At 40.3% G+C, this 17,521-nt stretch overlaps 1 protein-coding gene across 2 annotated transcripts in view; it reads right to left on the minus strand.

Annotated features, from left to right (window-relative positions):
- The window catches only part of LOC149459361 (uncharacterized), a 40,938-nt gene that overhangs the window by 8,715 nt on the left and 14,702 nt on the right, over nt 1-17,521 (minus strand). For both annotated transcript variants that reach the window (XM_089681249.1, XM_089681250.1), the window contains exons 4-6: nt 16,053-16,118; nt 13,887-14,016; nt 3,434-3,582 (exon numbers count right to left, since the gene is read on the minus strand). In XM_089681249.1, the coding sequence (XP_089537375.1) occupies nt 3,434-3,582; nt 13,887-14,016; nt 16,053-16,118 (345 nt within the window). The remainder of the gene's footprint in view (nt 1-3,433; nt 3,583-13,886; nt 14,017-16,052; nt 16,119-17,521) is intronic.

A 17,521-nucleotide genomic window follows, 5' to 3' on the forward strand; every position in this document is an offset into this window, starting at 1 on the left:
GAGTACTTTATCACTTGCCCACAGTGTGTCCACAGGGAAGGAGTGTGTACACAGAGGATCTGTCACTTGCTGACAGTGTTTCCAGGGAGTGTGTACACAGAGGATCTGTCACTTGCTGACAGTGTTTCCAGGGAGGGGGAAGTGTGTACACAGAGGATCTGTTACTTGCCCACTGTGTTTCCAGAGAGGGGGGAGTGTGTACACAGAGGATCTGTCACTTGCTGACAGTGTTTCCAGAGAAGGGGGAATGTGTACACAGAGGATCTGTCACTTTCTGACAGTGTTTCCACAGAGGGGGGAGTGTATACACAGAGGCTCTATCACTTGCCCACAGTGTTTCCAGAGAGGGAGGAGTGTGTACACAGAGGATCTGTCACTTGCTGACAGTGTTTCCAGAGAGGGGGGAGTGTGTACACAGAGGATCTTTCACTTGCTGACAGTGTTTCCAGAGAGGGGTGAGTGTGTACACAGATGATCTGTCTTTTGCTGACAAAGTTTTCAGAGAAGGATGAGGATCTGTCACTTGCCAGCTCCAAACCAGTGCAGGGAGAAGTGAAGCTGTCATTCAGCCCTGCTGCCAAGACAGATAAAGGGTGACATCACTGGGTGACACTGCTCCTTTGTTTATGTTAGCGGCAAGGCCAAATGACAACTTTGCTTTTCCCGGCGCTAAGAGAAACAAATGGACGGGGTCACCAAGTGATGTCATGGGAGGACTTTACTTTACTTTAGCTGGGGGGAGAACCGACAATGTAATTTGCATAGCCTCTGTGTACACACTCCCCCCTCTCTGAAAACACTGCGGACAAGTGACAGATCCTCTGTGTACACACTCCCCCTGCTGCCAAGTAAAAGAGCCTCTGTGCCCCCCCCCCCCCCCCGTGTCCCTGATGACAAGATGTAAAAACATCATTTACATTAAAACTAATGTAAACTGAAGTGAAATGAAGTAAAAACTGATACAATGAAGGAAATAAGTATTTGATCCCCTGCTGATTTTGAATGTTTGCCCACTCACAAAGAAATGGTCAGTCTAAAAATCGAATATTCAGTGTATTGTAACACTGAGAGACAGAATAGCAACAAAAAATTCAAAAAAGTGCATGTCTAACAAATTATGCCCTGATTTGCATGTTCATGAGGGAAATAAGTATTTGATCCCATATCATGCAGCAGGATTTCTGGCTACCAGGTGTCTTTCATACAGGTAATAAGATGATATTAGAAGCAGTCTCTTAAAGGGAGTGCTGCTAATCTAATTCTGTAACCTGTATAAAAGACAATTGTCCACAGGAGCAATCAAACTCTCCACCATGGCAAAGAGCAAAGAGCTGTCCAAGGATGTCATGGACATGATTGTAGACCTAGGCTGGACTGGGCTACCAAACTATTGCCAAGCAGCTTGGTGAGAAGGTGACAAGAGTTGGTGAAATCATTCGCAAATGGAAGAAACACAAAACATCTGTCAGTCTCCCTAGGTCTGGTGCACCATGCAAGATCTCACCTCGTGGAGTGTCAATGATCATGAGAACAGTGAGGACTCATCCCAGAACTACATGTGAGGATCTTGTCAATGATCTCCAGGCAGCTGGGACCACAGTCACCAAGAAAACAATTGGTAACACACTACTCCGATAAGGATTGAAATCCTGCAGTGCCCGCAATGTCCCTCTGCTCAAGAAAGCACATGTCCAAGCCTGTCTGAAGTTTGCCACTGAACATCTGAATGATGCAGAGGAGGACTGGTTGAAAGTGTTGTGGTCAGATGAGACCAAAATCAAGCTCTTTGGCATCAACTCAACTCGCCGTGTTTGGAGGAGGAGAAATGCTGCCTATGACCCCAAGAACACCATCCCAACTGTCAAACATGGTGGTGGAAACATTCTGCTTTGGGGGTGTTTTTCTGCTAAGGGGACAGGACAACTGCACCGCCTCAAAGGGACGATGGATGGGGCAATGTACTGTCAAATCTTGGGTGAGAACCTTCTTCCCTCAGCCAGGGCATTGAAATTGGGTTGTGGATGGGTGTTCCAGCATGACAATGACCCAAAACACATGGCCAAGGCAACAAAGGAGTGGCTCAAGAAGAAGCACATTAAGGTCCTGGAGTGGCCTAGCCAGTCTCCAGACCTTAATCTGATTGAAAATCTGTGGAGGGAGCTGAAAGTTCGAATTTTCAAATGTCAGCCACCAAACCTTAATGACTTGGAGAGGATCTGCCAAGAGGAGTGGGCCAAAATCCCTCCTGAGATGTGTGCAAACCTGGTGGCCAACTACAGGCAATGTCTGACCTCTGTGATTGCCAACCAAGTATTTGCCACCAAGTACAAAGTCATATTTTGTGAAAGGGATCAAATACTTATTTCCCTCATGAACATGCCAATCAGTGCATAATTTGTTAGACATGCATTTCTTTTGAATTTTTTGTTGCTCTTCTGTCTCTCAGTGTTACAATACACCTACCATTCAATTTTTAGACTGATCATTTCTTTTTGAGTGGGCAAACATTCAAAATCAGCAGGGGATCAAATACTTATTTCCTTCACTGTATAAAATGAATCCGTTTTTTCTTAGAAAAAACGTGACTGAACGGGTGACGCCCATGTGAAAGGACCCAAACCCAAAGGATTAAGAAACACATTGCAGGCAAACTGCTCTAAGGCTACTGTCATTAAAAATACATGTAAAATCCATAAAACCCTTTCAGTTATTATTTGTTTAAAGCCTTCTGAAAAAAAAGAAAATCTGATGTTACTATAGGTTTATAAGCGGTATTTAAAGTGTTACTAAACCCAGGAGTCTGCATTCACTCTATCTGGTCTTCTACAGTACACAGAACATGGAAATGCAATTATTTTAGTAAATATAAACTGCTAAATACCTTTTCTCATCAGCAGTTAGAGCAGTCCTGTGGCTTCTATCAGTGTCCAGCACAGCACATGTTAAAGCTTGTAGGAGGAGTTTTCAGTTTGCTCTAGGAGGATGCAGAACCCCTGACCTCTGTCTGGACAGTGCTTATTGGCCCTGTGCGGATCACATGCACTCTCCCAAGAAAAAAAAAACCTCTCTAACAATAAACATCAAACTGAGCATGTGCAGAGTAACTCCACACAATATGTCTTATCGGGTGATAAGAAGGGGACACTGAAAGAAGGGGAGGATCAGGGAAGACAGGATCAAGCAGGCTTTTTACACATTGGGGAGTAATTACCCCTTAGGTTCCACAGTGAGCATAACAAGCATGCTTTACTGCATATACAGACTGATTTTACTGTTTTGGGTTTAGTAACAGTTTAGGAACCTTAAATAGCAAACAATATTCCATTCATTAGAGGAGAACAAAGTTAGTTTTTTTTTTTTTTATCTTAACCCACACTCAAGTTAGATGGGCAGTCACACAGTCTGATCAGAATACATTCGATGGTACACAAACCTGTTAATGAGGTAAAATAGAGAGTTGATGTGTCATTTCCACTTACAGTCTGTAATACACAAGTGATGGGAATGTTGTAAAATTCTGCAGGAACTTCATATAAGTGAAGGACTACGCTTATGCAAGTGACATTTCCTTTTTTGGTTACACTGTGGAGTGAAATATGAGAGAATTACACTAAAAAGTAGTACTTTAGATGGTTAATTTTACATGGCTATTTATAATGTTATTACATTGTATATCTTGTTTTATTTATTCCTAAAATGTTTGAAAACGGCAAAAATATTATTGCTATTAGTTTTATTATTATTTCTATCATTATTATTTACATCCATTGTTAATATTATTATTTTGTTATATATCACTAAACAATATAATATTTAGGTTTCATTTACACTGGAGCTGATCATCTCTGGTAATTTTTCAGCCTTTTTTCTGGAGTGTTTGTATAGGCATTTTTGTTCGTGTTGATGAGTGTTTCAGGCTTTTCAGGCACTTTTTTTTGTTTTTAGTCTTACTAGGCAAGAAAAAATGAAACATGCACAAAATTTTCATGTGTTTTTCTGGTGCGCCCATTAAAGTCTATTGAAGCCAAAATGCGTTTCTGCCCTAAAAATGCTCAGATGCCAGAGCAAAGTTAGAACTTTTTATTAGTGTAGTGCTAACCCCTTGAGAGCTGCCAGATTTGGGTCCCCCTTATTTCCTATACAGCCAAGCAACATGCATTTTCCAACTTGTATCCAGACACAAAGAAACAGTCAATGGGTCTGGGTTTTTTTTTTTTATTAATTAGGGATTTCAACTTGGACAGGGAAAAGGGGTTAGGGATATCCAGATTGGCTTAAAGAATGACAAAAATTAGAACATCTTCCTTATCTGGAATACTGCAGCAACAGACATTTGACTATATTCCCTCCAGAATAGCAACAGTTTTTAAGAAAGTATGCTATACATTATTATTATTATTATACAGTATTTATAAAGCGCCAATAGTTTTCTCAGCGCTGTACATTACAAAGGGGGACGGAACATGTGACAGAACAATACCAATACAATGCAAAACATGAGGGGATCGAGGGCCCTGCTCTTTCGAGCTTACAATCTAGGAGGGAGGGGATGGTGGCACAGGAGGAGATAGCTGTGGGGGATGGAGTGGTAGGAAGAGTGGAGGAGGTCGGCAAGTTAGCAGGGGGTGGGGTAGGATTCCCTGAAGAGATGGGTTTTTAGGGTGCGCCTAAAGGAGAGGAGAGTAGGTGATAATCTGATGGGTTGGGGCAGGGAGTTCCAGAGGATGGGTGACACCCTGGAGAAGTCCTGGAGGCGGGCATGGGAGGAGGAGACCAGGGAACTAGAGAGAAGGAGGTCTTGTGAGGAGCGGAGTGTGTGTGCTGGGCGGTACTTGGATATTAGGTCAGTGATGTAGTTCGGGGCAGTATGGTGGACAGCTTTGTACGTCAGCGTTAGGATTTTGAATTTGATCCGTTGCGCAATCGGAAGCCAGTGGAGGGATTGGCAGAGGGGGGTGGCGGAGACAGAGCGGTTGGAAAGGTGAATGAGTCTGGCAGCCGTATTCAGGATCGACTGAAGCGGGGATAGCCAGCGGCGAGGCAGGCCAATGAGGAGGGAGTTGCAGTAATCGAGTCGTGACATGATGAGGGAGTGGATGAGCTGTTTAGTGGTTTCTGGGGTTAGGAAAGTGCGTATTTTGGCGATGTTGCGGAGGTGGAGTCTGTTAAAGATTGGACTTGGGGTTGAAAGGATAGGTTGGAGTCCAGAATGACACCAAGTACTCTGGCCTGCAGGGCGGGTTTGATGGTAGCGTTGTTGGATGTGACGGAGAAATCAATGGGGGGTGGTGTCCGGGCTGGGGGGAAGACGAGAAACTCGGTTTTGGTGGGGTTCAATTTAAGGAAGTGGAGCGACATCCAGTCTGATATGTCGCTCAGTAGGTGTGTGATTCGGGCTGAGACCAAGGGGGTGAGGTGGGGGGTTGAGAGATAGATTTGTGTGTCGTCGGCATAGAGGTGGTAGTATGGTCCTTTTCATAGGGACCTTGTATAAGGATTTGGTGCAAGCATATTACATTGTTTCTTCATCTGGATCACTGCTCAAGGTGTAGTATTATATACAGTAATATATACAGTGGGCTATTATCCTCATGGGTCATTTGTACATTTCCTGAGTGTTTTACTTTGTTTTATGGCAATATAGGTGATACCCTTTATATACACCACTGAAGCACTGCCTCAGTTTTAGATTTCTGATTTAACAGGAAGCTGCCATCTTCTTTACGTTAATTCCTAGGTAATACGTCACATCCCCAGTATCTGTAGTCTCAAAATGCTGGTTAAGTACTGCAGTCAACTTTGCAACTTCCTCAACCTTTTGTGAGCAACAATCAAGTCATCCACATAAAGTAAAATATACATACAGTAGATTGAGAATCTACACATTTTGAGTCTAGACATGGGTCAGCTCTGCTTCATATGAATCCTAGTCTAGCAAGACTGTTTTTTTTAAATTGCATGCTAGAGTTGATTGCTTGAGTCTGTAAAGAGATTTCTGCAACTTGCACACAAGATGCTCCTCTATAATTTTCACGTATCCTGGCTGTGTCATATATACTATATTGCCAAAAGTATTGGGACACCCCTCCAAATCATTGGATTCAGGTGTTCAAATCACCTCCATGGCCACAGATGCAAAAAATCAAGCACCTATGCATGCAGACTGCTTCTACACACATTTGTGAAAGAATGGATCACTCTCAGGAGTTCAGTGAATTCAAGCGTGGTACCGTGATAGATTGCCACCTGTGCAATAAGTCCATCTGTGAAATTTCCTTGCTACTAAATATTCCACGATTAACTGTTAGTGGTATTATAACAAAGTGGAAGCAACTGAGAACAACAGCAACTCAGCCATGAAGTGTTAGTCCACATAAAATGACACGCAGGGTTAAACATTCCCATAGACACACTCCTAAACCTTGTGGACAGCCTTCCCAGAAGAGTTGAAGCTGTTATAGTTGCAAAGGATGGGACAACTCAATATTGAACCCTACCGACAAAGACTGGGATTCCATTAAAGTTCATATGCGTATAAAGGCAGGCGTCCCAATACTTTTAGCAATATAGTGAATATTTCCTCCTTTATATCACCATTAAGAAAGTCTGTTGTGATATCATGGTGCTTCACAACCATTTTCTGAGAAGCTGTCAATGTTGACAGTGTTCTGAAAGTACTTTGTTTCACAACTGGGGCAAAAGTAGCATCGTAATCCACACCAACCTTTTGTGAGAAAATTTTTGCCACTAACTGTACTTTGTACCTACAGGCTTTACCTTCAGGGCTGCATTTGGCCTTAAAAATCCATTTGTAGCTGATTGCATGCTTACCATGAGGTATTTCTGAAAGTGTTCATGTCTGCAGTTCACTAAGAGATGTCATCTCTTCATCAGAAGTTCTGATCCACTTTTGTTTCTCATGGGTTGGAAGTCTTTGCATCTCCTCCCATGTTTCTGGCTCTGGTTTTAATTCTACGTGAGCAACATAGGACAGATGTTCGACTGGGTTGCCTTTATTGCTACTGGTGGATTTCCTCATTGAAGCCTCTCGTGGCCTGGTTTCATCTTTTACAATATTTGGATTGTCTGTGTTAATTTCTATTTCTATGTCACTTTGTTGCTTATCTTGATATGACATTGATATTGGAATTTCCCTCAGTTTGAAGTGTTTGTGTTAGCTCATGAAATTTTGAACACACTAAAGTTTCATCTGCAATTTTAGCCTTTGCAAGTAAGATATCCACTCTTGTGATGGCACAAGTATCACCTTGGAAGGTCAATACATTGCCCTGTTTTGTGAGCTTCTTCATTGACAAAAGATTAGTTTCAAGACCAGGAGTAAACAGGACATTTTTCACAGTTATCTTTCTGGTGACACCCTGGGAAATGGGACAGTAAAGTATACCAGCTCCTATTCCTTCTGATGCCATTATTTCCCCATTAGCTGTGATGATTTTTTCTGTTTTACTCAGGTCAAGGTGAATAAAGAAATTTCTGTCATTTTTCATGTGACTCGTAGCTCCTGAATCAACACACCATGCCTGCAAACATGCGGTGTACATTTTGGATTGAAAAACATTCATTATCGGAAGAAAAATCAGTTTCTCCCTTCTGACCATTTGGAAACTCGGGCACTGCCCGAGGGCCCAGGGTCAGTAGGGGGCCCCATGAGATGTCCCTGGTACCTTTTTCATGTGCTTTTTTGAGTTTGGGCAAGGACACAGGGGCCCCATGATCCCTTATTGCCCGGGGCCCCCACGAGTTGTCAGTCCGCCCCTGCTTCACACTTTTGGCCTTTTGTAGTTTAGTTTTTTCTTGCATTCCAGCTTTCCAGATTCTGCAATCTTCTTTCAGATGGCCTTGATTCTTTCACACAAAATAATCACAAGTTTCTTGTTGCATGTTACTGTTTTTAGTCCTATGTTTCATCTTTAAAGTAGACTCTGCAACAGAGGCACAGTCACTATTAATACTTGCTGTTTTACACCTATATTCATCCATAAGCTTGCCCTTAATACACTGATTAAAAAAAATTAAAGGAACACTTTGAAAACACATCAGATCTCAATGGGGAAAATATCATGCTGGATATCTATACTGATATGGACTGGGTAATGTGTTAGAAACGTAAGGATGCCCCATCGTTTGATGGAAATGAAAATGATCAACCTACAGGGGACTGAATTCAAAGACACCCCAAAAATCAAAGTGAAAAAATGATGCGGCAAGCTAGTCCATTTTGCTGAAATGTCATTGCAGTAACTCAAAATGGTACTCAGTAGTTTATATGGCTCCCACGTGCTTGTATACATGCCTGACAACATTGGGGCATGCTCCTAATAAGACGACAGGTGGTGTCCTGGGGTATTTCCTCCCAAATCTGGACCAGGGCATCACTGAGCTCCTGGGCAGTCTGAGGTGCAACCTGGCAGTGTCGGCTGGACCAAAACATGATATCCCAGATGTTTTCTATTGGATTTAGATCAAGCGAGCAGGGGGGGCATTGAATGGTATCAATTCCTTCATCCTCCAGGAACTGCCTGCATACTCTCCCCACATAAGGCCAGGCATTGTCATGCACCAGGAGGAACCCCGGACCCACTGCACCAGTGTAGGGTCTGACAATGAGTCCCAGGATTTCTTCCCTATACCTAATGGCAGTCAGGGTGCCATTGTCTAGCCTGAAGAGGTCTGTGCGTCCCTCCATGAATATGCGTCCCCAGACCATCACAAACCCATCATCAAAACGGTCATGCTGAACGATGTTACAGGCAGCATAACATAAGCATTAACATAACACATCTATCACATGTGCTCAGGTTGATTCTGCTCTCAACTGTGAAAAGCACAGGGCGCCAGTGGTGGACCTGCCAATTCTGGTGTTCAAATGCAAATGCCAATTGAGCTCTATGGTGCCGGGCAGTGAGCACAGGGCCCACTAACGGACATTGGGCCCTCTGGCCACCCTCATGAAGTCTGTTTCTGATTGTTTGGTCAGAGACATTCACACCAGTGGCCTGCTGGAGGTCATTTTGTAGGGCTCTTGCAGTGATTATCCTGCTCCTCCTTGCACAAAGGAACAGATACCGGCCCTGCTGATGGGTTAAGGACTCTACGGCCCTGTCCAGCTCTCCTAGAATAACTACCTGTCCCCTGGAATCTCCTCCATGCTCTTTGAGACTGTGCTGGGAGACACAGCAAACCTTCTGGCAATGGCACGTATTGATGCACCATCATGGAGGCGTTGGACTGCCTGTGCAACCTTTGTAGGTTCCAGGTATCTCCTCATGTTACCAGTAGTGACACTGACCATAACAAAATGCAAAACTAGTGAAAAACAGTCAGAAAAGATGAGTAGGGGAAAAAAAATGTCAGTGGCCTCCACCTGTAAAATCATTCCTGTTTTGGGGGTCATCTCATTGTTGCTTGCTGGAAGGCGTTTGCAAGACTGTTTCACTTATAACTAATTAAATATATGACCTCCTTATACCCTCAAAAAGTCAATACTTTCCACCCTAGAAAGTGTTAAATATATACAAAAAAACCTTTTTGGTGATGCAATAAATCCCACATTGAATTCAAAATCCTACATATACCAAATGATCTAATATAATATGAATACACCAACTCAAAATAGTCCAATGTGAACTCCAAAATTATGCCCAAAAATTGTCCAAAAATTGTCCAAAATAAATCCAATATAGTGTCCTAATTCCAATCTTTTCCTTCCAATCTGTGAAAATTATTCCTCCAAACACGTACCTCGAGAAATAAAAATAAACAATCTAGTGCAATACAATTAATTAGAAAAATCACCCCGTGAAACTCCACACTTCACTGCAAAAGTATATCTATTTGTGAAAAAAATAAAAAAAAAAATAAAAAAAATAAAAAAAATAAAAAAAAAATAAAAAATAAATAAATAAATAAATTCAATTATACCAATCTTATTTTAGTGCAAAAAACACATCAATCAAAAGTGTGCGCACTCTGTGATCACTGCTGCACAGTGAATTCCTTCAACCACCACACAATAGTACAAAATACTATTACCCTCTATGTGTGTAATTAAGGCTCTACCAACATTATGGATCAGTAATCTTCCAAAAATCTTCTTTTGGGATATTTCCAGGTCCTCAGAGAAATAAATGGTCTTAGGAGCAATATTCAAAACATAGGGATAACATTTATTAGTAACTCACACTTAAGAATTGGATTATCAGCTCCAGCTATGGTTTCTGTCCGCTAAACAAACATTTCCTCCACCATGTGTATTGACAACCTAAAAAATGGCCGCGGCGACACTTCCGGTCTGCATACGTGCGTCCTGACGTCACTCCTTTAACGCGTTTCGTCACTTCCGGACTTCATCTGAAAGGATCTTTCAGATGAAGTCCGGAAGTGACGAAACGCGTTAAAGGAGTGACGTCAGGACGCACGTATGCAGACCGGAAGTGTCGCCGCGGCCATTTTTTAGGTTGTCAATACACATGGTGGAGGAAATGTTTGTTTAGCGGACAGAAACCATAGCTGGAGCTGATAATCCAATTCTTAAGTGTGAGTTACTAATAAATGTTATCCCTATGTTTTGAATATTGCTCCTAAGACCATTTATTTCTCTGAGGACCTGGAAATATCCCAAAAGAAGATTTTTGAAAGATTACTGATCCATAATGTTGGTAGAGCCTTAATTACACACATAGAGGGTAATAGTATTTTGTACTATTGTGTGGTGGTTGAAGGAATTCACTGTGCAGCAGTGATCACGGAGTGCGCACACTTTTGATTGATGTGGTTTTTGCACTAAAATAAGACTGGTATAATTGAATTTATTTATTTATTTATTTATTTATTTTTTTATTTTTTTTTTTTTTTCACAAATAGATATACTTTTGCAGTGAAGTGTGGAGTTTCACGGGGTGATTTTTCTAATTAATTGTATTGCACTAGATTGTTTATTTTTATTTCTCGAGGTACGTGTTTGGAGGAATAATTTTCACAGATTGGAAGGAAAAGATTGGAATTAGGACACTATATTGGATTTATTTTGGACAATTTTTGGACAATTTTTGGGCATAATTTTGGAGTTCACATTGGACTATTTTGAGTTGGTGTATTTATATTATATTAGATCATTTGGTATATGTAGGATTTTGAATTCAATGTGGGATTTATTGCATCACCAAAAAGGTTTTTTTGTATATGTTTCACTTATAGTCTGCTTACTACAGATCCATTGTAAAAGTCCTTCCACTTTTCATATTGATCATTCACTATGTGATTATCGTATTTCATTTGGTTGACCCATACATGTTTGATTATTTATTTTCGATTTAAGCCTTATTATTGCTGTTTATAGCTACAACTTCACTCAAGTGAAATTGGCTGATAGTGATTGGCCTAGCATTACTACATCCTTCATCTTCAAGTCACTTCAATAATGATGAGACACTGTGAAGGTTATATTTGTAATCTGCTAACATTGAGTTCCATCCATGCAGGTCCATTACTAGACTTATCTTGTATTTGAACTTTTTTGACCTAACCTGTGAGATGGTTATTTCTTCACATGTTACTCATCGCTATCATTGATTTTTCAGGATTTACTTCATAACAGGGGAGGACTGACCATTCGAGCGCTCGGGCACCACCCGAGGGCCCAGGGTCATTAGGGGGCCCTATGAGATTCCCCTGGTACCTTTCATAGGCTATTTTGGGTGAGGTTTGAGTGTGAGCAAGGACACAGGGGCCCCATGATCTCTTATTGCCCAGGGGCCCCATGAGATGTCAGTCCGCCCCTGCTTCATATGCTACCTTCACACCCAGAATTGATGATTATACTAGGGAGGTGAAGTCACTTATCCTCCCTCAGCTATGCTATCTATGGAAATCACTAAGTCATCCCATCATGAAGATTAAACATCTTGATCATATAAAAAATACACTTTCCACTGCCTGTATCACACATTGAAGAAACGTCTCCCAGAAGGTTATTTTTATAGGTTTCCTAGCCTCTTACTGTCTTTCAACCATTCAGCTAAGTGAATGGACTGGACTTTTGTTTTTGTTTTCAATCACACTGTTTTTATTGTCTGATTTACTGTGTGTCCACCATGTCATAAGCCTATCCTTCAGAGGATCATTGAAATCATAATAAAATGATTGTTTTGCATCTATTTGGATGTATTCTTTTCTCTGCTTTGGATTTAGAGATGGATCTTTTTTAGTTTGCTCTTGTCCACTGCTTCCCCTTTTTGTCATCTCTTTGTTGCCCATCTAGTGCACCTGTTGTTAATTTTATTAACACCAAAGCAGCTGAATCTGACCCCCTCTGCTACTTAACTGACCAGATCAATATTCCAGGAGTTTAATTGACTTGATGCTATACTCTGATTAAAAAGTGTTCCTTTAAAGGATAGAAACTAGGATTTTGGTATGGACTGGGGAAATTGGAGGGGGGTGTGGGAAGAAGGGTGGGGTAGGAGATAAGACGATGCAAATTGATTTATGTGTTGGTGAAGTTCTTTTCATTATTGTGTGCATTAGATGCTCTTTTTGTATTGGAAAAAATTCCTAAAAGATATAGAAAAAAAAAAGAAAAAAAGTGTTCCTTTAATTTTTTTGAGCAGTGTATATTCCAATGTCAGTTCATCATCTGGACATGCATCAAGTGCTGTGACAAGCGTTTCATAACATTCTGGGAAACCACTAAGTAATAGTGCTGCAATAGGAAAATATTTTATTTCTTCTATGCCTCTGAGGTGTGCAACCATTTTCAAGGTGTGCTTTATGTAATCCTGCATATCCTGGCCTTTTATCAGCTTGGTTTGGTATAGTTTTCTAATCAAATACAGTTTATTGCTGAGATTAGCTCTTTTGTGTGCCTTTTGTAAGCCTTCCCACATTTCTTTAGCAGTTCCACACTACATATATGTATAATTTGATCATCTTCTATGCTAAGGATGATAGTGTGTCTGAGCTTTCTGGTCTTTCTCTATCCACTCATTTAAAGGGTGCACTGGCCTGACTTAATTTATAAATTTCCATGTGCCTTCTCTTATTAGCAGTATTTTTATTAGCAGAATTTCCAAGACCGCTAGTTCTGGTTTGTTGGGTTTGAAAATGAAAGCTTTGTTGCAGCTACAGTATGTAACTGGCCATTTTCTTTTCTTTTGAAATCTTTCTGTTGCTTTATCTTGCACTTCTTTACTGTAGTAGTCTATGACTGGGTATCTGGGTGCGTAACCTGTTAGAGATTCTATAAATATCCCTACAAAATAGACAGTGCACAGTCCACATGTGTTATCTACTATTTCTCTGCTAACAGGAAACAGGAACTTTTATTCAGGAAGAAGACATACAGCATAATCATAGATGTAGATAAACACTACCATCTACTAGTTGATGTACTGTAGTTTTGCACAAAATACATGAACAATGTATTCCAGCAGTTTACGTGATCATTTCAAAAGCAACATGGGTATTCAGACCGCATTACGCTGCACAGATTTGCACAAAACCAAGTCTTTTTCTGAACAGAGTTGTTTGAGGGGCATAGACATACCAGTCTGTTATACAGCATTAGCTCTAAACCTTTTGCCTGCACTATAAATACAGGATATGTCACCTAAGATGAACTGACCAATGCGGCACAAACATGAAAAGTAACTTTAGTAAGCAGCATCAAATGTATACTTCTTTCTCCTTTAGGCCAGCTGTTTAATCCCTTTCCCCTTCCTCCATATTGACAGGCTAGGCTTAGCACCACAGTAATATGATCGAATGTTATAGCAAACAAAGCAGGCTTGGGAAGACTGAAAAAGACAGTATGTCTATTCTGCGTCTTTTACCTAGTACCAAAAAGACTAATTGACAGAAGTACTTACATAGGGCTGCTTTCTTGGACTTTATCATAATAGTCTGTGAAATTTCCATTGATAATCCAGTAAATATTTGTATATTCTTCAGCAATGATATCTCCAATATCAGCATAACAATTGAGGTCAATGTCTGAACCTTAACATATTAAAAAAAATGAGAATTATAGCATGAATCTAATTTAATACTATGGAAATATCTTCACCAAACCAACTAATAATATTTTAAGAGTGAGCACAAAACTCTAGGAATTCTCCCTGAATTTTCTTTGTTTGTACTTCTCTGTGGTATGGTAAACAGCAGTATCTCCCATAGTACAACTTAGTCCTCACTGTACTTTATCTCATCAAATAGCAGGGCATGAAGTGCATAGTTAAATAAAAAATATCAGCTTATACATTTCAGCCTTACCAGGCCTAAATCATAGCCATATCATATCTAATCAAAACCTACAGCTTTAAGATGTGAATGAGAATTTCACTAGGTAAAAACTATAGTTGAGATTTGGATTTACACACATAATGTGATAGCTTCCTTCTCAGGTAGTAAAAGGTAAAATTATGCCAATGTGTTTTTTATAGTGTATATTCGATTATCTTGAAAAGAGAGAGAGAAACTTGGGGAATCATGATACATGTTATGTGTTGCATCTTTTTATAAGTGAGTTTTAATGTGTAGTGTCTTTGATATTTCTAATATAACTCACTCCATAATATGTAGGGTAGGGTATATAAGATATACTCACCTTTTAGCTACAGCTATGACTAAAGTGACAAATGCACACTAATTTATTGAAAATGTATTTTCAGGTGGAAAAAAACATTTAAAAACAAGTCCTTATTCATCTCTGTATCTAAAAGCATTGTGGAAAAAATTATTTTCAAAGTCCACAAAATGGTATTGAAATCTTAGCTTTTTTTATGGAGAGCAGGTCTTGGCAGACTGTCATCCCTTTAATGTAGACAACCAACAGGTATTTCTAAGCTGTTAAAAACTTATAGAAACTGACTTCAGAGCCTTGACTGTGATCTTTGAGGACGTTTGAGAATGAATAACTTCACATTAAAATCAGCTAGAGAGGTAAGTGATGACTTGTTTTCAAGGTTCTTTACCGCTTGTTATGAATATGTAAGTATTAAAAGTCTGGGCACAGGTGCCCTTTAAGGCTGGGTTTGGACAAACTGTCTAAGTTCCAGGTTTTAAACTAAATTCTCTACTTCATGATCTACTGGATGAAATAATTGAAAGGACAATGGACAATTATTGTCAATGCATTTTTGATATTTCGAAGGTGTTCAATGCAGGTTAGATATTTTACAACAATATTGATACCAATATATATGAAAATGTGTGTTGTATTTAACAGTCAATTGCTTTCAAAATACAAAACATACAGAAAATAAAGAAAAGATAACATATAGGTGACAGGGAGCAATACTTGGTGTACATCATCAGCGCAAAAAAAATTCTATGTCTTCACACTGGCAATACATCCTTTATGAGTTTAGAGATAAATATAATTTTCTGTGCAGCAGATTTTGTAAACCAATAGCCGCCCGGCCAATAGCCATTTGGCGGCCAGCAAAATGCTGTAGATATCCAGGTGGACGCCATATGGCGTACTCCCAGGCATGCACAGTTTTCGTGCTTGCAGAGCTGCGCAGACTTTTTAAACCAATAACAGCCCGGCCAATAGCCATTTGGCGGCCAGCAAAATGCTGCAGATTTCCGGGTGGACGCCATATGGCGTACTCCCGGGTATGCGCAGTTTTCGCGCTTGCAGAGCTGCGCAGCGGTGCGATCTGTCACCGGCCGTGTACCCTAATTTGGGTTATTTTCACCAAAGACATGTAGCAGAATACATCTTGACCTAAATTTATGAAGAACAATTATTTATTTGAAAACTTTTTGCAAACTTTTATAACAGAAACAAAGAAAAATGTGGATTTTTTTTCAAAATTTTCAGTCTTTTTTTGTTAATTTAGCAAAAAAAAAAAACCCCAGCAGTGATTAAATACCACCAAAAGAAAGCTCTAGTTGTGTGAAGAAAATGCTAAAATTTTAGTTTGGGTACAATGTTGTCATTCAAAGCGTGAGAGCGCTAAAACCTGAAAAATGGCCTGGGCAGGAAGGGGGTAAAAGTGCCCGGTATGGAAATGGTTAAGGAATCTTACCTTTTGGCACAGGAAGCACAGTATTTTTCTTTGGCTCAGTAATCCTGGGAAACATGTTTGTACTGGCTGGAATAAAAATTGAGTTTCTGTTTTATCAAATATTTCCCACATTGTAGAATAAATATATTAATATATTTACAAGGCAGACAGTGAGATCGTTCTAGGATATTTCATTAGTATCCTTTGTAAACGATAACTGAGTATGCCATTTGTTGTAAGAAAAACATGTATTTTAAAGCCCAGGTGATGTTTTAATATATTGCTGGTTTAACAACTGTTTGTCTCATATTGTAAAATGAGCAGCACTGATGAGTTCTGGCAGGATTTGTTGATGGAACTAATGACTGTCAGCATTTGGAATTGTGATGCTGCTATAAAGTACTCAATAAGAGTGCTCCTTAGTTGCAAAGTGCAACATATCAGTAAATGTTTTCTCATTGAGGTTGATTTACTAAAGGCAAATAGACTGTGCACTTTGCAAGTGCAGTTGCACCAGAGCTTAGTAAATGAGGTGAAGCTTCACTTTGCAAAGAATACCCAATCACAAAATGTTTGCATGTACATGATTGTATGATGGAATTTAGCTGAGCTTCCCCTAATTTACTTCTGGAGCACCTGCACTTGCAGAGTGCAACTGCATTTACAAAGTGCACAGTCTATTTGCCTTTAGTAAATCAACCCCATTGTGTTCAGTATGGAGGTGTCATGATGTCACTTGTGACATCAAAAGCGCTTCCTGTAATTCCATTAGGCATCTTTAAGCTTAGACAAGCCATAAAATATGCGATTTCCTTTTCTGCAAACCAGGGGCGGACTGAAAACTCATGGGGTCCCAGGGCAATAGGGGATGATGGGGCCCCTGTGTCCTTGCCCCAACTCAAAAAAGCCTATGAAAAAGGTACCAGGGGCATCTCATGGGGCCCTCTACTGACCCCGGGCCCTCGGGCAGTGCCCAAGTTTCCAAATGGTCAGTCCGCCCCTGCTGAAAACACAGTTTGCAGGGAAAATAATCACTAGATCAACATTGGCTATGTTTATGGGGGAATCCCACCATGGAGGTATTGTGTTCTCCCAGCGGAAGAACACGATGAGCCACCCCTGCCAGAAGAACACAATTACTGCTTTACTGCTAGCAGCTATAGCCAGTGGAAATAATCATGTATGATAAAAATCTGACATGTTGGTTGTACCCAAGTTAATCAATGAATCGACTTTGGTACAATCAGCCTGCCCATAGCTGGATCGGATTTTGGTTGGTTCAGCAGGGAACAGCCGATATTCGATCCAGCTATGGCTGGCTTAATTTATTACATAGCAACAAATCGTTGTAGTAGTAATATATTGCTTTCTGATAACAGTGAACAATATATCACAGTTATAAGAGATCCATTGCATGGGAGCATGGGGAGCTGCTCAGGTCTTCCCTGATCGATCTTATCAAAAACCCCATGAAGCAAAAAATAATGCAA

This window comes from Staurois parvus, unplaced genomic scaffold (genome assembly GCF_062004578.1).
Source record: "Staurois parvus isolate SC_StPar_1 unplaced genomic scaffold, SC_StPar_1.0 ptg000262l, whole genome shotgun sequence".
NCBI classification, from domain to species: Eukaryota; Metazoa; Chordata; class Amphibia; order Anura; family Ranidae; genus Staurois; species Staurois parvus.